At 35.6% G+C, this 20,590-nt stretch overlaps 1 protein-coding gene and 1 pseudogene across 3 annotated transcripts in view; one reads left to right on the top strand and one right to left on the bottom strand.

Annotated features, from left to right (window-relative positions):
- Positions 1 to 8,092: 8,092 nt before the first annotated feature.
- ODF2L (outer dense fiber of sperm tails 2 like) overlaps positions 8,093 to 20,590 on the top strand; it is a 35,551-nt gene continuing 23,053 nt past the window's right edge. For all 3 annotated transcript variants that reach the window (XM_090271711.1, XM_090271709.1, XM_090271710.1), the window contains exons 1-7: positions 8,093 to 8,239; positions 13,898 to 14,030; positions 14,666 to 14,791; positions 16,416 to 16,475; positions 16,590 to 16,661; positions 17,199 to 17,315; positions 20,089 to 20,274. In XM_090271711.1, coding sequence (XP_090127837.1) covers positions 8,130 to 8,239; positions 13,898 to 14,030; positions 14,666 to 14,791; positions 16,416 to 16,475; positions 16,590 to 16,661; positions 17,199 to 17,315; positions 20,089 to 20,274 — 804 coding nt within the window. In that variant the 5' untranslated portion in view covers positions 8,093 to 8,129. The remainder of the gene's footprint in view (positions 8,240 to 13,897; positions 14,031 to 14,665; positions 14,792 to 16,415; positions 16,476 to 16,589; positions 16,662 to 17,198; positions 17,316 to 20,088; positions 20,275 to 20,590) is intronic.
- Positions 11,161 to 12,014, bottom strand: LOC150015205 (transcription factor BTF3 pseudogene; annotated as a pseudogene).

The raw sequence follows: 20,590 nt of genomic DNA, 5'->3' as shown, positions 1-20,590 counted from the left end.
AAAATCTGGCCTTTCTTCTTGTGGAGTTTTTATAAACCGTACCAGCTGGCTCTAGCACAAAGAATTGAAACCTGAAAGGCATTTTGCAGATAATCCTCGGGTTCCGTCATTTAACCAAAGAAAACACAGGCACAGGGAAGGATCTCAGTTAACAATTTCATACATTTAAAATGAGATTTCCTCCAGTTGCGGTTGCTTGGCTTTTTAAACTCTACCCTTCAAAAAGCAAAATCAGCCCTGGCCAGTGGCCCTGTTACAACTGTCATCCTGATGCACAGCATCATGGGTTAGATCCTCAGTCAGGGAACATACAAGAGTCAACTAATGAATGAATAAATAAGTGGAACAATAAATTCATGTTTGTTTCTCTCACCAATAAATAAAAAACTTTAAAAAAAGGCAAAAGCAGGACACTTTCAGGCCAAGTGTCAGAAAATTTGGAATCTGTCAGCCTAATTTCCACTTATGGTTCAGCTCAGGTAAGACTTTCAGTAACTACAAGTTTCCCTCCTTCCATAAAACAAAAGGCTTGGAGGTGGTGTGCGGAGGGGTTTAACCAAAGAAGCAACTGAGAGCCATACCCAGGCTCCACCCTTATTCCCGCCAATAGCAACAGGTTCGCACTGGTTTTCCGAGCCCAGCCAATTGGCTGCACCAGCTGCGTCCGACGGAAGGGGCAGGGCGGCGGTTGCCAGAGAAGCTACTTGCTGGTTACTAGCTCCGCTTTGGTCCCATTGCACCTTAGCGGGCACTCTTCCATCGCAAGCAGTTCTAGGAATTTGCCTGCTTCCACCTCAGCTCCCTTGCCTTCCTTTCTAGCTTTGACCAGCTGCACTGCCCCCTGCGTCCTGCTCCCTCCCAGCTGACCCAGAGGGCTGGAGAGCACAGGTACGTTTGCTAAGGCTTCCCTAACGTTTGCGTTCCCTTCGAACCCGGCTCTTAGCGGAGCGGCGGCGGACTAACGTCACGGCGACGTGCTGACGCCGCGGTGGGGGCGTAGGCGCGTGTTTGGGAGAGGGAAACTTGGATTCAGAAGAAGGCTGGGGAGTTACCGCGGGTTGCCCTGGGGGCCTGGAGGCGATTGGCAGTGCTGGGTCCCAGAAATGAAAGGCCCTCGCGTTTACCCTGGGCTGGACCTCACTCGCGTTGTGCGCGCACACCCTGCACTGCTCTGAGACTGGTTGCCCAGGCTGGAAAGAGGCAGCGAGGCTCATACTCCTGGGAAGGATGTAGTCCCTGAGACGGCATAGCGGATGTTAGTCCAGGAGGGCTTCAGAACGAAATCCTGATGGGGGCGGCGGGACATGGCAGGGTTTCTCTACGAAATCGTGATCTTACTCAGCCCCCTCTGTATAATAAGGCCCGTAGTAGGCCTTGGGGCTCCATAAATGAAGAACACCTCTGGAAGCTTCGGGAAATAATTCCTTCTCCAGCCTGTAGGAAACCCCTGCAGGAGTGTGGCCTTGGGCAGGTCACTAACGGTCCCTGCCTCAGTTTCCTCTTCTGTAAAGTGAGGACGATAATAGCCACGTTGGAGTGGTTGTAATGAAAGATTGAGCAAACCGTTGCCAGGTTTTGAGTGTAGGTGGTTAGCAAGTGGTGCTGCTTGTTTACTGAGAAACCTCATAGTGGCTGGTGTTGAGAATAGTCTTTTGAGGAGACCAGGTTTTCCTGTAACCTCATTCATTGTAAGGTTTCAGGTGTTTTTGAATGAATGAGGTACTTGTAGTAGTTTAAAGCACCACTGGGTTAGTTATGATGAAAGGAACAAACCGCAGAAAGCCCGTTTACTTTTAAAATTAGTTTGATTCCCTTCTGCTTAAAATAAAAATGTCATGGTCATGTTTGTAATTCTTTAACAGGTGTCCATTTTTTTGTTTCTGTTTTTCCTCTGCTTTTGCAATTGATGTGTGTTAATAGTATAGTTTTTGTATCCCAAACACTCAAAGGTATGAGAAGATGGTTGTTTATATTACTATTAATCTTGCGCTTGGTCTGTACAAATGAATGAGAACCAAGGAGTTGGGTATAGCAATGAGGTTGACATACATCTACCTGCTGGGCACAATTCTTTTGGAAGTCAATAACTTTTCCCCTGGGCTCTGGTTTAGTAGTACTTAGTCAGTTTATGACTACATTGAAGATGATTTGTAATACTTCTGCAAAGAATAGATCTCAAAAATTGTTTTAAAGGGTTGTTACAGTTAATTCAGGCCTGCAAGTAATTCCAGGAATGACGGTTGACTCAGGATGATTATTTTTTAAAAAGATGAAAAAATTTAAAGGGAAGGCCTGATGGGAAAGTGGCCCCAAGAGTGAACCAAAGAGGCCCTAAATAAAACAAACATACAAAAAACCCTCACCTGTAAGTGCGTCTACTTCATTTTATTTGAACCACACCACAACTTGGCCAGCAAAGGTTAGTCTTATTTTGTAGAAGAGAAAGCCAAGGCCCATGGGGCTAAGGGTTGCTCATTTCAGGTGGCTCATAAGGATAAAACACTGATGAGTCTTGCTCAATATTCTTTCCTTTTAATATGCTGCATCTGGATCATCAAGGAATGGTCTAACTTATATTCAGTCTACCTGTGCTCTGTTTGAGAGGGAAAAAATAATACTTTTAAAAGATTTTCTTCAGTCTGGCCTAAGTAATTTTGGCACTTAAAGGGATAAGCTATCATTTTCTGGAACTTACATGCGGAGCAATCGGTTCAGATGGTCATGGGTAAATGAGGTGTTACATTTGATCACTTCTTTCTGTGCTGATCTCTTGCTAGTCTGGCATTCTAATTCTGATTCATTGTTTTTCATGTTTTTATCACCAGTGGAAACAGTTTTTTATTTCTTCAAAAATTTTTATAGGGAAAGAATGTTGACATTTGATCTCCTTGAGACCCTAATAACCAGTTTCACTGCTTCTACTTTCCTCTCTTCCATATGCCTAGTCCATTCTCCAAAATACCACTGGATTTGTCTTTAAAGAAGCACTTCTGATCTGTCATTCCCCTGCTTAAAATTATTTAATGGTCTGTCTTAACCTGTAGGAAAAAATTGAAGCTCTTGAGTTTGGCATACAGTTACTGCTTTCAGTCCAGTCTCATCTTTGCAGCTGATGTTCCCTCATGAGTCCTTGCTCTTGCTGCTACTTTATCCTCCACCTGGAATGCCTTATGCTGTTCTGTTTTGCCAAGCTTAAACTTGTTCTGCAGGACTTGATTGAGGTTCCACCTCCTCTGGGAAGTCTTCCAGGATCCTGGTGTAGTTTATCCTTCTGTATGCTTTCATGGTATACCATGACTTCCCTGTCACAGCCTTTAGCACACTGGATTTTAGTGGTCTGCTCACTGCCTGTACTTTCTTTAGACTTATAGTCTTTTCCTTCAAGGAGTTCAATCTTATTCATTCCTTATTTACTTGTATAGAACATTTTTTATTTAAATATAAACGGAATTTATAATAGTGTTGTTGAAACCTGACTGGATTAAGGTAAGTTTGTATGTTACTTTCTGCTCTATAGATTCTTATATTTATTTATATTTTAGTATCTTATGGCTTTTGGATCAAAACTTAATTCTACCACTTCCTTACTTGTAATGTTAGGCAAGCTATTTAACTTTTCTAAAATTGACTTTTTCATCTTTTTCACTCAATAGCTTTTGAGTATTAATATCAATAGCAACCTGGTAAGGATTTTCTGAAATGATGTGTTAAGGTCAGTCAGTGCTCCATTAATAAATGACAGCGGTTGTCCTCACATTGAAGGGATGGAAAATCCTTTGAATCTGTCTGGTAAAAGATGCTGGCTTTACTTGGGATCAGGCAATATTCTGAACGACTTTGGGCCAATCTTCTACTGGATAATTGGGCTTTATGTGGGGCCCCCTTTTTTTCAAAAGTGTCTCAGTTTGGATAATAAATTATTTGATCACCCTAACATGTATTAGAACCTAATCTATGCCCTTCACTGTGATAGGTAATTATTTTTTTTAAGATTTTATTTATTTTTAGAGAGAGGGAAAGAAACATCAATGTGTGGTTGCCTCTTGCACCCCCAACAGAGGAACTGGCCTGCAACCCAGGCATGTGTCTGGACTGGGAATTGAACCAGCGACCCTTTGGTTTGTAGGCTGGCACTCAATCCACTGAGCCACACCAGTCAGGGCTGTGTTAGGGCAGAAGATGATGGGTATGATATTTGCTTCTACAGATTTAGTAGCAAGTTAAAAGAAAACAAAAATATGAGCATTATGGAGCAATTAAATTCTAAACTGTATGATTCTGAAAATATTATTAAATGTTTAGGATTCTTAGTGACCTGGAGCAGTCAGGGAAACATTTTGAGAAGGAGGAGAGACTGGGGCTTGAAGTAAGAATCCAGTGTTTATAAATCAGTCATTCTTGCTGTCAGCTTTTCCCCCCTATATTATCTAATCTGCAACGCTTTTGTATTTAAATTCCTTTATTCACTGGACAGAGCGGTTAGCTAGTTATTTACAGTCATGCTCCGCATAGTGACATTTTGGTTAACATTGAACTGCATATATAATGATCGTCCCATAAGAATGTAAGAGTTGAAAATTTCTATCACCTACTGATGTCATAGCCATCCTAATGTTGCAGCACAACACATTTTCATTACTCATGTGTTTGTGGTGATGCTGTTGAAACAAACCTACTGTGCTGCCAGTCACATAAAAACATAACACATACAATTATGTACAGTATAGAATACTTGATAACGATATAATGATAATAAACGACTGTGTTACTGGTTTATGTATTTACTTACCACACTCTGTATCTTTATTTTAAAGTGTACTCTTTCTACTTATAAAAAAGAAGTTTGCTGTAAAACAGCAGGCTGTGTTATGCCAGCAGCAGCCTCATACCTCTGTTTACCATGTTTCTAGATTACATCATTTCTCTTGTGTGTGACATAATTTCGTGTTGTTTTGTACAGTAACATGCTGTACAGGCTTGTGGCCTAGGAGCAATAGGCAATACCACCTAGGTTTGTGTGAGTACATTCTGTGATGGTTGCACAATGGTGAAATCACCTTACAATGCATTTCTCAGGACATCCCCATCATCAAGTGGTGCATGATTGTATCTAAATTAAACTCTGTGTATCAGAAAAAAAATTTTTTTTCCATTTATAGTAGCTTTTACTCATAAGATCAATTTTCTACCTTTGGTTATTTTTTATTCTCTGCCTATTTTCAAATATCCTATACATTTTTTTCATTATGGAGTCTAAAAAGCCTGATAATTTCTTCTTTCGTAACTTTTTGACTAGTGTCTAGAATAGTGAAAGAAAGAAGCAGTATTCTTATATCTATTTTGTGTTCCTTGATGAATATTTCACAGTGATTTTTTTTCTGTAGAAGCTGTTTGCTTTTTTTTGAAGCCAATGGAAGCTAATTTTCCAAGAATTAATGTTTGGAAATAAATAATTGAAATCTGCAAGGTTAATATGCTTTTCTCATCAAAGAAATTAGTTTTAAATATATCTTTGTCTGCAGTTGGTTAGTTTACTTACATCAGTCTAGGTGCTAAAGAAGGCCATGGACTGTGGTCATTCTTTTCTCTGACCATAGCCAGCACCATGGTCCCTGAACAGCCATCCCTCAAACGCTTGTTGTTGGCCGAATGGAACATAGTTTAGTGAGTGTAGCTGGATCAGCATAAACCCATGACCATGCCTGGAAAAAGCTTTAAGTACATGCCTTTTTGGTAGGGGACTGGTAAAGTCATCTCTGTATAGGAAATTTAATTCTTTCAACATTAAAAATATTTAAAAACTGCTAATCTTTAGGGATTTGATCATTAAATATGTGTGCAAAATATGTGTCTTTGTTTCACCACTAGAAAGTTGTTCAAAAGTATTATTTATACATTTGTCAATTGCCAGTATATTCTACATAATTGAAAATATTTTCTTTTGAAACAAACATCTGCTTTTCCATACAAGAATACATTTGGTCCATTAAGATGATAGCAATTTTTATGAAGGTAGGACTTTTTATGCTAAAGAAAATTACTACATTGTTGTTCAGCACACATGTGTTTTTGGTTATAGTATTGTCATGACACAAAAATAGTGGAGTGCCTCTGAGCCTCTGAACAATTTTATCTTGGAAAATATTTCTAGATTGTAAGAGACTTGATTTATACAGTTTTGTATTTCATGTTTTGAGGAATAGTAATAAAGATCACATTTTCGAATTTTGGGCTAAAAGTCATTCTAAAATCTCTATTTTTACAATGCATTAATTTTATTTGTTTATCCTTTAAGATAAGGCACAATAACTTTTGTAGGTGATCAAGCAGAAAAATGTTTATGATTTTATCTTGTGATAAAATGTAAAGAAATATTGTGTAAGTAGCTGTCAGTAAACAACAAAGCTAAATAAGAACTTACTTAAAATACTGATACCAAACGGAATCTTATCTCATAAAATATTTCCTACAAATTGAAGCTCCCTATCCACTCACATTGTTTTTTGAAATTTTATTCCAAATATGGAAACCATTTTTTAATGCTCCCCCAGAAGATGAATCAGAGGGTGATTAAGTAAAAAACGGTCTTTAGTCATCCTGTTCATTGACTGCTCTAAGCCTTGAGTTCTCTCCTTCAATTATTGCTCAACTTTTTCAAGGCTTATAGGTGCTGAGGATCCAAATATAAATAAGACACTTTCTTGAGATTCCAGCATGCAGAGAAACAAATATTTAAACAAGTGAATGGCTGGAAGATAAATTCCAATTCCTCTCTTTGAGTGGGGAAACTATTGCAACTAAACAAATTAGTAGATGATAATTCTCTTGATTGTAGTGACTTATCCAGAGCATATTCTTCTTCACCCTTAGGCCTGGTTTACTGGATTTCATGTATCTGTATATTTTTAATTCTTCTAGACTATAGATAGCTCAAATATTGTTATTCCCTAATAACAGATGTTGCATGTTTGCAGCATTCTAGTAGATCATCTTACACTATCTGTAGGTTTTCAGCAGTTTCATTTGGACATGAATTGCTGGTATTTCCAAAATATGAACATGCTTTTCTTTGGCCTGTATCTTAAATATTTCCCTCTGTGGTACATGGAATCTTCAGACAAAAATAGATACATTTTTACAGACTCTTTGGAAGGTTTATGAATCGCTAATTAAATATTGTGAATAACTTTCAACCTATAATTTTATATCTACCTAAAGTATTGAAAATTCTTGAGCATATGTATTTTATAACCGAGATATATAAAAATAAATTACAAAGAGGTAACTGCTGTGAAAAAATGTAGAAAATCTTAAATGTAACATTTGATTTTGTATAAACATAAAATGAAGTCAGGAACACACATTACTGTATGTTAGAGTTGTGAAAACACAGTCTTACTGATGGGTGAAATATGCATTACTTAAACTGGAAAAACTTTAAGACATTTATAAATATTCACATTAAAAAAATGACACCTCCAAGTTTGAGTGAAAACAATTAGATTAGGAAAACTTAGCAGTAATGCCATCTCTCTATTCATTATCACCAAAGAATATCCTAGATGGAGCTGGGAAATAGGAGTAAATGAATTTAATTTTTAAAGGTCTACTTTCAGAATAATAACTTCTCTTCTTTGTAGCTATTATTGTCAAATACTTTCAAAAGCATGTTAAATTGCTACTGTTCTAGGCACAATTAACACACATTTCCTGTTGGATGTATCTAACGAAACTGAGCACCATAGTTAACCCATGTATTTTATATGCATTTTCTAGTCCAACTGGATTAAGATATTATTATAATACTTCAAGAAATAGATTAATTAAAGTTTTTACATTCTGTGATTATACAGAAAATAGTGGGCCTTTTGGAAGCTGTATAGAAACTGGCAATTGTTGAATGCTTGTGCTATGCAGTTTTGACATTATTTTGAATTAGTATCACAATGAACAGCAGTTATGAGTTTCAATTTGTGAAATAGTATTTGTTTACATATTTTAGTTTTTATTATAGGATAATGAAAAAGAATCTCATGAAATGGTATGTTTAATAACTAAAATATTTCCTAACTTTCAGCTCATGTGGAGAAGTTGTTGTGGAAGCCATCTGTAATTCACTGACCAAGTGTATGGAGGAGCCTGCAAATGATGGAAGTCATTCAGAAGAACTATTTTCCCCTTTTAAAAGTAGACCAGAGAAAGAATATTTACCACAGCATGCTAGTCAAAATCATCTCAGGTGGTATTCTCAACAATTGGGAATGTCTAATATTCTTTTTTTTCTTTTTAAGTATATTTTATTGGTTATGTTGTTACAGTAGTGCCAATTTCTTTTTTCCCTTTGTTGCCCTCTGCCCAGTACCCCCTTGCCTCCTGCGATCCTAGTCCCCTTAGTTCATGTCCATGGGTCATGCATATGCGTTCTTTGGCTTCACCCTTTCCTATATTATTCTTAACTTCCCCCTGCCTATTTTGTACCAACTGATTATGCTTCTTAATGCCTGCACCATTTTCCCATTTCTCTCCCTCCCCCGCTACCAGCCGATAACCCTCCAAATGATCCCCATACCTATGATTCTGTTCCTGTTCTGGTTTGCTTAGCTGGATTTTGTTTTTACTTTTTAGAGTCAGTTGTTGATAGTTGTGAGTTTATTGTCATTTTAATGTTCATAGTTTTTATCTTTAAAAAAAAAAAAAGTCCCTTTAACATTTCATATAATAATGGCTTGGTGATGATTAACTCCTTTAGCTTTACCTTGTCTGGGAAGCATTTTATCTGCACTTTCATTCTAAATGATAGCTTTGCTGGATAGAGTAATCTTGCTTGTAGGTCCTTGCTTTTCATCACATTGAATACTTCTTGCCAGTCCCTTCTTTCCTGCAAAGTTTCTTTTGAGATATCAGCTCATAGTCTTATAGGCACCCCTTTGTAGGTAACTCTCTGCTTTTCTCTTGCTGCTTTTAAGAATCCCTCTTTATTTTGAACCTTTGTCATTTTAATTATGATGTGTCTTGGCGTAATACTCTTTGGGTCTAGCTTGTTTGGGACTTGCTTTGCTTCCTGGACTTCTATGTCTATTTTCTTCACCAAATTTGGGAAGTCTTTCTTCATTATTTTTTCACATAAGCTTTCAATTTCTTGCTCTTCCTCTTCTCCTTTTGGTATCCATATGATTCGGATATTGGCACGTTTAAAGTTGTCCCAGAGGTTCTTAAGCCTCTCCTCATTTTTTCCAATTCTTGTTTCCTCATTCTGTACTGGTTGACAGTTGTTTTCGTCCTTATGTTTCAAATCATTGATTTGAACCCTGGTTTCCTTCCCCTCACCCTTGGTTTTGTGTGGATTTTTCTTCGTTTCATTTAGCATAGCCTTCACTTCTTCCCTTATGCATTTGCCATACTTAAGCATATCTATCAAGCCTGTGAGCATCTTTATCATCAGTGTTTTGAACTCTACGTCTGTTAGCTTGGCTGTCTCCTCGTCTGTGAGGTTGGCTATCTCCTTGTCGCTTAGTTCTCCCACTGGAACCTTGATCCATTCCCTCTTTTGCACTATACTTTCTTTCTCCTCATCTTGACAGGCTCCTGTGTTTGTTTACCTCTGTGTCTTAGATAGAGCTGTCACACCTGTTACGTTGTAAGGGGCGGAGTGTTAGGTATTCATTATACAGGGCGACCCGTTTGCCTTATTGTGGCACTGTATGTCAGGGAAGGGTCTGAGAGGGAGCAATGCTGCTTGCTCAGTACTCACCCCTTTTTCAGGCACTTCTCCCGCTTCTGTATGGGACTCACACCGCTCTAGCTGTTGTTCTGGCCTGTTGTTCGCAGAGTGGGTGGGTCTGCAGACATTCTAGGACCTTGGGGGCCCTTTAAATAAGTGGGCTCTGCTTTAAGGAGGCAGTTTTTTCCTCTACCCCAGCCCCCACTGGTTTGCACAGTCAGAAGCAGTTAGACTTTATTTTCCCTGGTGCTGGAGCTGTGAGCTGTGCAGTCTGATCTGGTGCTGGGAGTGCTCCCCAGGTGTCCCTCCTACTTTTTAAAACATGTCACTGCGCTTTCTGCTGGCCTGCCACTGCCGTCGCTGCTGCTGCCACTCACCACGTCCTCTCTGTCCTGGCTCCACTCCTCCTACCTGTCTGGATGAGTATTTCTTCTTTATATCTTTGTTTGTTGGACTTATGTGTAGCTTTCTTTTCTGGAACTTCTGGTTGTCTCTAGTTTTGAGGTAGTTGTATTCCTTCTTAATGGTGGAGGGAGATGCAGCATGTCTATCTAGGCCTCCATCTTGGCTGGAAGTGGGTATGTCTAATTTTCTGATCCCAGGGTTTCATGTTTTGTCCATATTGTAAATTCTTTGAATCAAATATAGCATTCTTTTAAGAATACCTTCTTCAAGCCCAGTAATTAACATATTTATTTAATTTGATTACAATATAGTTATTTAGCAGAACTTAGCTATCTTTTTGGAATCTCAATGAAAGCAATTAAAAATGAAAACCTTACCTGTTAAGAACTTGTATGAAGCATTTTAACTCAGGTAAATGAAGATATAAATTATAAATATTGGATATATAGTTACTAAATACCAATTCACTGTCACTTGGTATATTGCTGTTTAACAAATACCTGCCATATTTTGCTTTCTTAGAATGAGAAATATACTTATTTATATGACTTATTGCTCCCCCAAATGACACTCTTAAAATACCATTAATGTTACTGAGGATGGTATATTCCAACTTCTAATTTACTTTGTTAAAATGAAGATGTTCAGTCATATACAATCATTTTTTACTTTCTGTCCATGGTTTTTAATAATGGGCAATTGTCATTCATAGCTAAGATCTTTATAAGCCCATCGCTTTAAGCTAGTGGTGCTTAAGAACACAATCTACTTTTTGATGTAGCCTTTAAGATTCCATCAGATGCTGATGAGTCATTACAGTATATAGGTTCCATAAAGAAAGAAAAGAGCTGCCTATTAAGGAAAGACTTGGAATTTTATTTATGAATATTGAAAAAGTTCATTAATTATACTTCGATTTTTATTCCAAATATATGCCTATATAAAAATAAAATTAAGTGTAACAGATGAGTTAAGGTAGTCTCATAACTTCTCTATACTTGAGTTCAACTTCTCTGAGTCACTTTTTTTTTTTTTTTACTAGGCAAAGAACTTTATTAATCTTGGTTTCAAACTTTATTCCCAGGCTTCTTCAGCTTAATTTGCTGCAAAGAATGATTTGTGTATAAGCAAAAACTGAAAAGAGCTGCAGTGTCCAAGGGGCTAGAGCTTAAAAATATTAGAGATCTAGATTTTATCAGATCCATAAACAAAATTTGAAAAAGCAGTCATATTATAAAATAGCAGCTCCCAGTAACTTCTTCAAGTTTATCTTCTTCAGAAGTTGACTCAATTCAGTTTGCTTCATTCTTGGAAGCCTCATCAAAATTCTCCACAAGATCTGGAACTTCATCATCATCATCCTCTCCTGTAGCAAGTGGTGCTTTTCCATCCACAGATTGTTTGGGCAGAGCTTCAGCTAGTCTCCTTAAACTGGTCAGACTGTCTGCACCAAGCTGATTTAAGATGCTGGGCAGCATTTCTGTCAGCTGCTTCGTCTCAGCATGGCCTGTAATGGTGAACGTGTTCGCTGCCAGAGATGCCTGAACTTTAGGGTTGTTAAAGTGGATCACTGTTCCTTGGTTTGTGAACATATTTACCTCTTCAATGCCAGAGATGTTGTTTACCCCCAACTTCTTTAAGGGAGAACTGAAGTTTTTTATCATCTGCTGTAGCTGTTCTGTGAACCACCTTCTTCTTCCTACGAGCAGTACCTTTCCCACCAATGCGCACTTGTGCCTGCAGTTTGGCGAGTTTCTCTTGGTTCATGATAGTTTCTTTCATCTTGTTGGAGAGAAAACGGGGCCGCGCGGGGGACTAGGGTTGGTGCTCAGGGGGGTCTTTGGCAGACCAGCTGAAAATAAGCGCGCACACGCGGGGACGCAAGATGGCAGCTCTCTGAGTCACTTTTTGACTCAAGTTGCCCTTGCTGTTAAGAATATTGGCATTTTTTGGGCAAAGGACCTGAACAAACACTTCTCTGAAGAGGACATACAGAAGGCCCATAGACACATGAAAAAATGCTCAACATCATTAGCTATCAGCGAGATGCAAATAAAAACTACAATGAGATACCATTTTACACCAGTCAGAATGGCCATCATCAACAAATCAACAAATAACAAGTGCTGGCGAGGATGTGGAGAAACGGGAACCCTACTGCACTGTTGGTGGGAATGCAGACTGGTGCAGCCACTATGGAAAACAGTATGGAATTACCTCAAAAAACTAAAAATGGAACTGCCTTTTGAACCAGCGATTCCACTACTAGGATTATACCCGAAAAATCCTAAAACACTAATTCAAAAGAACTTATGCACCCCTATGTTCATTGCAGCACTGTTTACAATAGCTAAGTGCTGGAAACAGCCTAAATGCCCATCTGTAGATGAGTGGATCAAAAAACTGTGGTACATTTACACAATGGAATACTATGTAGTGGAGAGAAAGAAGGAACTGCCATTTGCAACAACATGTATGGAACTAGAGAGAATTATGCTTAGTGAAATAAGCCAGGAAGAAAAATACCATATGATATCACCTAATACAGGAAACTAAAGAACAACACAAACAAAAGAACTAAATAGAACAAAGAGCAGAATAGCAGTCAATAGGGGGGAAGGGGGAGGGAGAGAAGGGGGATAAGTAAGGGAAGGGTTTAGTCAAAGACCGTATATAAATGACTCATGGACATGGACAACGGGGAGGGATATGATTGTGGGAGAGGGGGTGGGCTGGGAGGAGGGGCAATGGGGGAAAAATGGGACAATTGTAATTGAAAAACCAAAAAGAAAAAGAACAGAAAATAATCAAGTAAATCGGGCTTAATTTCCTCTCAGGGTACTAAAAAAAAAATAAAAGAATATTGGCATTTTTTAGGAGCATCTTTAACTGAAATAAAATTGTTTGCTTTTGGTCTCTTAATTACGATACATAGCAAGCTTACATTTGAGTCTTTCTTCTGGAATGTTGCTAATTATTCCTACTTCACCAGCTCCCTTAACCTCTCTCATGACCCTTCATTCCTAGGGGTTAAAAAATGGTGCACCCCATCTCTGGGATAATTGAGCAAAGCACTGGACACTTGTTCTATAAGTCTGGGGCATGTACAGGATTGATAGCTCAGGACTTCCTCCTGTGCTGTGGAGGAAGATTGTGAGGAGCATCCTGATTTGGGGATATAAAAAATGTGTCTTTCATACATAGTAGTGGCAAGGTAAAACATAGTAAAGAAGGCAAAAATGATCAGTTTTGTTCTAAATGATAATTATAAAGCCAAATGCGAAGGATTTTTAGGTATCTGGAGAGCTTTTTTTTTTGTTCCAGTTTACTCATTCTTCTGGGGAAGTATTTTGTGAAGAGCAGTGACTTTTAAGAACGAGTTTGGGAATAAGGTCTAGAACAACCAGTCTTCTGGGTTTGGAATAAGGGAGAGGAAGGGAAGGAAAAAAGACAAACACTCCTGCAAATTGTTTTACAAACTAGAAAAGGGGTGTTGAATAGTTATCAAATGGCACAGTGAAAACATTGCTGTTGGTGGTCTCTGTGTTTTATATATCTTATCATTTTAAAGACTCTCTTTACAGTAAATGTAGAAAAATATGGAAGTGTAGAAAAATTTATTACATTTTCAGTGACAATTTACTGTTGTATTTTGCAGAGTAATTTATGCAACTATAATATTTAGTTAAGCTATGCTATATATATTCATGAAAATACAGCTGGTTTATTTGACATATTTCACTTAAATTTTGTTTGTGCATATCTAATTAGTGAAAAGCAGGACATCCTAAATGAAAAGACTGAGTTGGAAGCAACATTTAAGGAAGCCGAGTTGGCGACCTGTTCTGTAGAATTATTTTTACCATTATTTAAGGACACCATTGAAGAAATTAGTTTTGAAAATGTGAGTACTCGACTTGTTAACATCTGATAAAATGAAAGCTAGCATAATGTTCAGATTGCAGTATCTGATGTTTCATATCTTAAAGTAGTTATGTGCACATACTGATATTTGATATTAAAAATGCAGGCTTACCAGTGTTCTTTATTCCACAATTCTTTTCCTCAAAGATAGTTTCAAGCATGCACTTGATAAGAGGCTAAGCTAGAAACTATAACTTGGTGCTTGACTTACTTGGAGTTGAATTAGTTGAGTCAACTTTTCGTAAGAGTGAATTTTAAACCAAAATATTCTGAAAGATGAAATATATCTATTTTCTATAAAAATCTCTAAAATTTGAATGTACTAACGTTTGAGGTATGGACAAAAAAATAGATTGTATTCTGTTAGTTATATTAAAATAAATGCCTGAAATACTTTAGAGTTTAAGTTCTTATTTTGATTTCATTTCACTTTAATGTACAATGTAACAGATTCTATTACTATTCACAAACTTGGTAACATTTACTATTACTATGTACAAAAGAATGATTTCGTTACTAGGAAAAAGTATTCTTTGATAATAGTAAGGAATATTATATTTTAAAGTGTTCTAATGCTATGTCTTAAATCTGTGTGTGGTTCTTATATTTTGTCAGGCTGATCTTTCTCCATCCAATTTGAAAAAGATTTTCAAGCAGCAGGAGATATTAACAAAAGAACTAGATACATTTAACCGTGTAAAACAAGCTTTAGAACAACTTAGAAAGCCAGAATACCAACAAGTAAGGAACATTAACCACTGATTTAATAGTGATATTTCCTACTTGAAGGTTATATTATTTTTTAAACTGTTGAAATTAAAATATTGGTGTATTTGAAATGGAAATAATTCTTGAATATTTGTTTGAAATGGCAATCACCACACCCCTACTTTTAATGTTTCATAAGTATTCTATATGAGAGCGGAATATTTTTATAGAAATATATTTTTATTATCGATATCAAAAACTTTAATTATTTGTTATAATGTCATTTCAGCCTATTACAATAAAATATTCATAGAATGTAAGCTCTTATGTACATTATACTTATATCCTTATGTATTCCTTTTTTGGTAACAGTTTTGGTGTGACACAGTTCACATGCCATACAATTCACCCATTTAAAGTGTATGAGTGAGTGATTTTTAGTATATTCATGTAATTGTGTAGCTATCACCACAATCCATTTTAGAGCTTTTCTTTACTACAAAAAAAAAGCTCCCTTCATACTCTTGAGAAGTTCACCTCCCCTCCCCTCCTTAGCTTATTATGTACTTTCTGTCTCTATGGACTTGTTGATTCCGGACATTTCATATAAACAATCATTTAGTATGTGGTTGTTCATAACTTCTTTCATTTAATAATGTTTTCAAGTTTTATCCATGTTTTATTCCTCATTATTGCTAAATAATATTTTGTTGTATGAGTGTACCACTTTTATTTATCCATTCCTCATTTGGTGGCCATTTGGGTTGCTTCTACTTTTTGGCTGTCATGAATAAAGCTGCTGTGAACATTCATTTATAAGTTGCGTATACCCAGAGAAGAAAACATATATGCCAAGCAATTCTACTGTGAGTATATGGATGGGCTTCATGGAAGTCCATGAACTTTCTGAAATTGTGTATACAATTTTGCATTACATGTACATGCATATGTACTTTTAGGTGAAAGGAATCCAGAGCTTTTCTACATCCTCAAACAGGATTATAACACTCAAATGAATAAACATTCTTCTGTGTTCTCATTTCAAATGTCTACATAAATTTTGTTACTGATTTGCTATAATTAAAAATAATTCTTATTGGTATAATTAGGTTATTTATTATTTTTACCTACTTATTAATATTAATAGCACTGTGAGCTTTCTTTGTATACAAGATTTTTGTGATTTTTTATGTCATTAGCTTGTACTTTCTGTGGCATTATTTACAGATTAGTAAATTAACTAATTTTATGAATTATGGACAAAACATGATTTGGAACACTTAGGCAAAAGTCCTTCTGATGTTAACATTTTAAAAAACCTGAACTCTGCAGTGTAGTTGTTCATATTAATTTCTTTTCTTAAAGATTTTATTTATTTATTTTTAGAGAGGGGAAGGAAGGGAGAAATAGAGGAAAAGAAACATCAATGCATGGTTGCCTCTCATGCGCCCCCAACTGGGGACCTGGCCTGCAATCCAAGCGTGTGCCCTGACTGAGTATTGAACCAGTGACCCTTTGGTTCGCAGGCCGGCGCTCAATCCACTGAGCCACACCAGCCAGGGCTAATTCCTTAATTGATGCTTATTTCACTTTCTGCTTTTTTATATAGAGAAATATAGTTTATGAACACTGATTTATAGCAGTATTTTTTTCACAGACAGGTGACAGTTTATCCTGCATGTTAGAGAAGCTAACTGATAATGAAAGTGAAAATACTGTAAGTCTTTTTATACTTTGTGTTTATTCTTCTGACCTTTTTGTTTTTCTGGTGCTTTGCTATAAGTCAACATTACTTATGATATTGCTAACTCTAACATTATATTTGCTGAAGGATCTTAACAAGAAGGTACGTGAAAAGGAGGCCTATATCCAAGAACTTTCTTGTGTTTTTCAGAATGAGAAGGTAAGTAGATTTTGAACTTAATTCATCTTATTTTCTTCATATTGACTCCTTTCCTCTTTCCATCCTGGCTCCCATATCCTAAGAAATGGACACAAAAAGGCTTTTAGATTATTTGTATATTTTGCAAGTTTTATTTAACAAATAACAGGTCTTAATTTTTTAAAGTTTTTCTTTTCTTTTTGTATTTTTTCTTTGTTTTTAAAATTTTATGGTGTTTCTTTCAGGGCACTTGGCTTAAATCACTGTATTAGGAACTATGTACAAATTTATATTGTAGAACATTTTAGACATACCCATAATTTTACTTAGGAACATAGATAGGAATTTTTAAAAAGAGATAGTTATCAGGAGCCCTTGAATAAAAGGAGGGAGGAGAGAACATAAATTGCACTTGCGATGGTGGGGCGGTGTCTTGGTTTCTGCAAAATGTTACTTTGCTTTTTATCAGCTGTTTAGATCATGTCTAAATACAGATAAGTTAAAGATTGTGGAGAAATGTATCAAATAACACATTTTATTTATTTTTCTCTGTTTTAGGCAAATGCTTTGAAAGCCAACCGATTTGCACAATCAGTTAAAGTAGTACATGAACGACTACAACTCCAAATTCACAAAAAGGAAGCAGAGAATGATAAGTTAAAAGAATACATAAAGGTTATAAATATTCATCCATTTTTATAGTTTGTGATAAACTTAATGATCTACTATAAAGCCTTTCATTAATTCTGGAATTTGGTGGTTTTGTAAGAATTCAACTTAAGCATCACCATGGGAAATATGTATGTGAGGGAAATCTGAAACTTAAGATTTCTGGACTATCTAAAGATTTGCCTCCAAAAATTAATATAAAGTTGCTGTTTCTTTTTAGTACAACTTTAAGAAGGATTTGTAGAACTTGAATTAGTGAAAAAACCTTTCCCACTATACAGTTAATTTATGTTTATTGTGGATAATTTGTACAATATTAAAGAGAAAATTAAAATACTCAAAAATACATTTTGGCATACAGTATTCCGGTCTTTATTTTGTACATCTATGCAAACGTGCATACTCTCAACACATATTTAGTAAGTGTTAAATAAATGTTTCTTATTTTTGTGTTTGTTACTAATGGTAATAACTTTAAAATCAGTTATTGTAGGTTTGGTGCTCAGATTATCAAATAATCTTTTTTATATATATATATATATATTTTAGCAATATAAATAAGGGGAATTTTTTGGTTTAAACTGAGTGGTTTAAATATTCTTTAGGAAGCCTTACATTCACTTGTGGTAAGAATTTGAGGTTACTATGATATGACACTAGCTATTTGGATTTGCTGTCATTATTTTTGCCCACGGAAAACAATCAGTGTTCTCATTTTCAGAAGAGAAGTGTACAAAGACAACTCTACCAAGCACTCTGTGTTAAATTTGTTTGCTTTTGCACTCCTGAATCTTAGCAGATGTGTGCAATCTGTGGCACATGTTTTAGGAGTGTACTTGAGGTTTTTTTTTTTTTTTCCTTCAATGAGCTTTTGCTCTTCAAAGGAAATTAACAATAACAGGCTTATAGAGGATGTAAAATTTATCCTCTGACTCCTACATGTGCTTTTAAGCACCTTCTGCCATAGATTCCCTGTGTCCTGGTATCGATGTCCTGGGACATTGCCTATGAACTGCAGTTGATATTTCATTGCTTGGCATGATAAAGACAAGACAATACTTGTGATTTAATATCTCAAATAATTATCTACTGCAATTTATCTTACATAATTTTTATGTTCTCAAGTAGCAATTGGGGAAGTTTTTGAAATTATTTTCTTTAAAAATGAAATATAAGTGCTTGCTTTTGTAGCACATATACTAAAAATGAAATGTTAAGTGATTTTTTTTTTTAAGAGTTAGGTTACTTTTTCTACTCCTGATAATTTAAGGAAAACTGTAAGATTAAAATCCCAAGATTTTGCAATGACAGTCTCCTGTATAACATTGATACTTTGAGTATAGTTTTAGTATACTCTTCAGTGTTTAAGTGTGGGATTTGGTAAATCTAGTGAGACAGTCTTGCCAGAAACCTTTTTCAAAAAAATTTACTTTGCCTTTAGTGTTTAAAAGGTTTTGAAAAGTGTAGCCATTATTCATGGTGTGATGATGACATCCTGTGGTCTCATGGAGGAATGACAGCTGGATTTCTTGTGACATCTTTGTTTCTCTGAAAGAGACTTACTGTAGTCCTCTTATTTGTTTTTCCACCACTATTTATTAAAACATTTCCTTGGATTTTTTAGTTTAAGATAGACTTTTAAAGACAATTGAAGATTATTTTGCTTCTTTTAGTCTACCTACTCACTTTTCAAAGAAATCAAGTCTTTAAATCTTAAGCTTTCAATTTTAGTAGAGGTTATAAAGCAGTAGTTGTTTATCAGAGTTAAGTAGTAAAGCCCCATTTTCTACTGTGACTTCTTTGATTTTTAAAAATTAAAATGATTGTCCAGTGAATGGAAAACTGAAACCTAAATTCTGTAATAATTTTGCATTCCTTTCAGTATTACACAACTTTAAAAAATGTAATATCATTAAAGTCTTAAGTCTTTAAATTCGTAGATACTTAATGCTCAAATACTTTAAATACAAACCATTAAAATAATTTAGGAAAAAAAAAATGAGAGTAGTCACACAAATTCATATCCATCATCAACCAAGCCTAATACTCTGTTTCTCCTTAAGTCATCAAGAGATTCGTGAAGAAAAGTCATGTCGTTCGACACCATTAAACTCAATGGAGAGAAGCATGCCTTCAAACATTTCTTTACCTTAACTCTTATGGATCTAGTAGTATTTCTTTATGTAACCTTGTTCAGTCTTAGAATAGTAACTTCCATAAAGTTACTACTCATTGGGTAAAGCAGTACTTTTATTGTCCTGATGAACCTTTTAAAGTGTCAAGATATGCCCCTTAATTCTCATAAGTTAAAATTTTGGTAAATATGTGTATGTTTATCTCATCCATATCCTTTATGGTCTGTAGATTTTTATCATATTTTCGGTAATCTGTACCTATTGTTTGAATAGTCTCCAGCTCAATTATTGTCTTTTGACTTGAAATAACTAGTACCATGTGTAATAGTCTAGATGTGATAGTCTAGTTAATTATAACAGTTTTAACGAAATTAGTGTTTGTACCATAATCACCAATATTGGCATCTATAGTAAGACCGGCATTAGTTTTACATAGACTTATATATTTTAAATTTGCATTCTATAACTGCTTACAGATAAACATTGGTGAAAATCACCTTTCTTCACTGTTTTGCTTTTTATTCATCATATGATGAATCCTCTAATAACCTCATGTGGAAGATTATTTACATATTTTTGCAATGTTTACATAATGTTGGAATTCTAAAATAGTTCAATTGTTGCTAATATATTTTCTTTTTTAGAACTTGGAGACCAAGATAGACAAATGGAACTTGCAGTTGAGAAAGAATAAGCATGAGACTGTAGCAATGAAAGAATCGAGTAGGCAAAAAACTATTGCCCTAAAAAAGGCATCTAAAGTTTACAGACAAAGGCTTGAATGTTTTACAGGAGACATTGAAAACCTTACTTCCCAGGTTAAAGATAAGGTTAGTATATACATTTTTTTCTTACTGAGCTATTTTGTGTACTTAGTTTATGTAGTTAATGTCATGATGCTTCTCTTAATCTTACTGTACACTAGAAAAACTTTACTCATAGGTTTTTCTCTAGTCTTTATTTTGAAAGATTACATGATGTCAAATTTACATATTGAAATATATCAGCATTTCTTTGGAAACTTTACTTAAAGGATATGTTAAGTATAAGGGTAATGTTTCATACATATTCCCTGAAATTTACAGTGCACATTAGCATATCAGAGATCTTGAGAAGACTTCACAAAAAGTATAGTAGTGTCATGGG

This window comes from Furipterus horrens, unplaced genomic scaffold (genome assembly GCF_987537825.1).
Source record: "Furipterus horrens unplaced genomic scaffold, mFurHor1.1.pri manual_scaffold_3, whole genome shotgun sequence".
Classification (NCBI taxonomy): Eukaryota; Metazoa; Chordata; class Mammalia; order Chiroptera; family Furipteridae; genus Furipterus; species Furipterus horrens.
The sequence above is the reverse complement of the archived record's forward strand: the minus strand, read 5'-3'. Positions and strand labels throughout refer to the sequence as shown.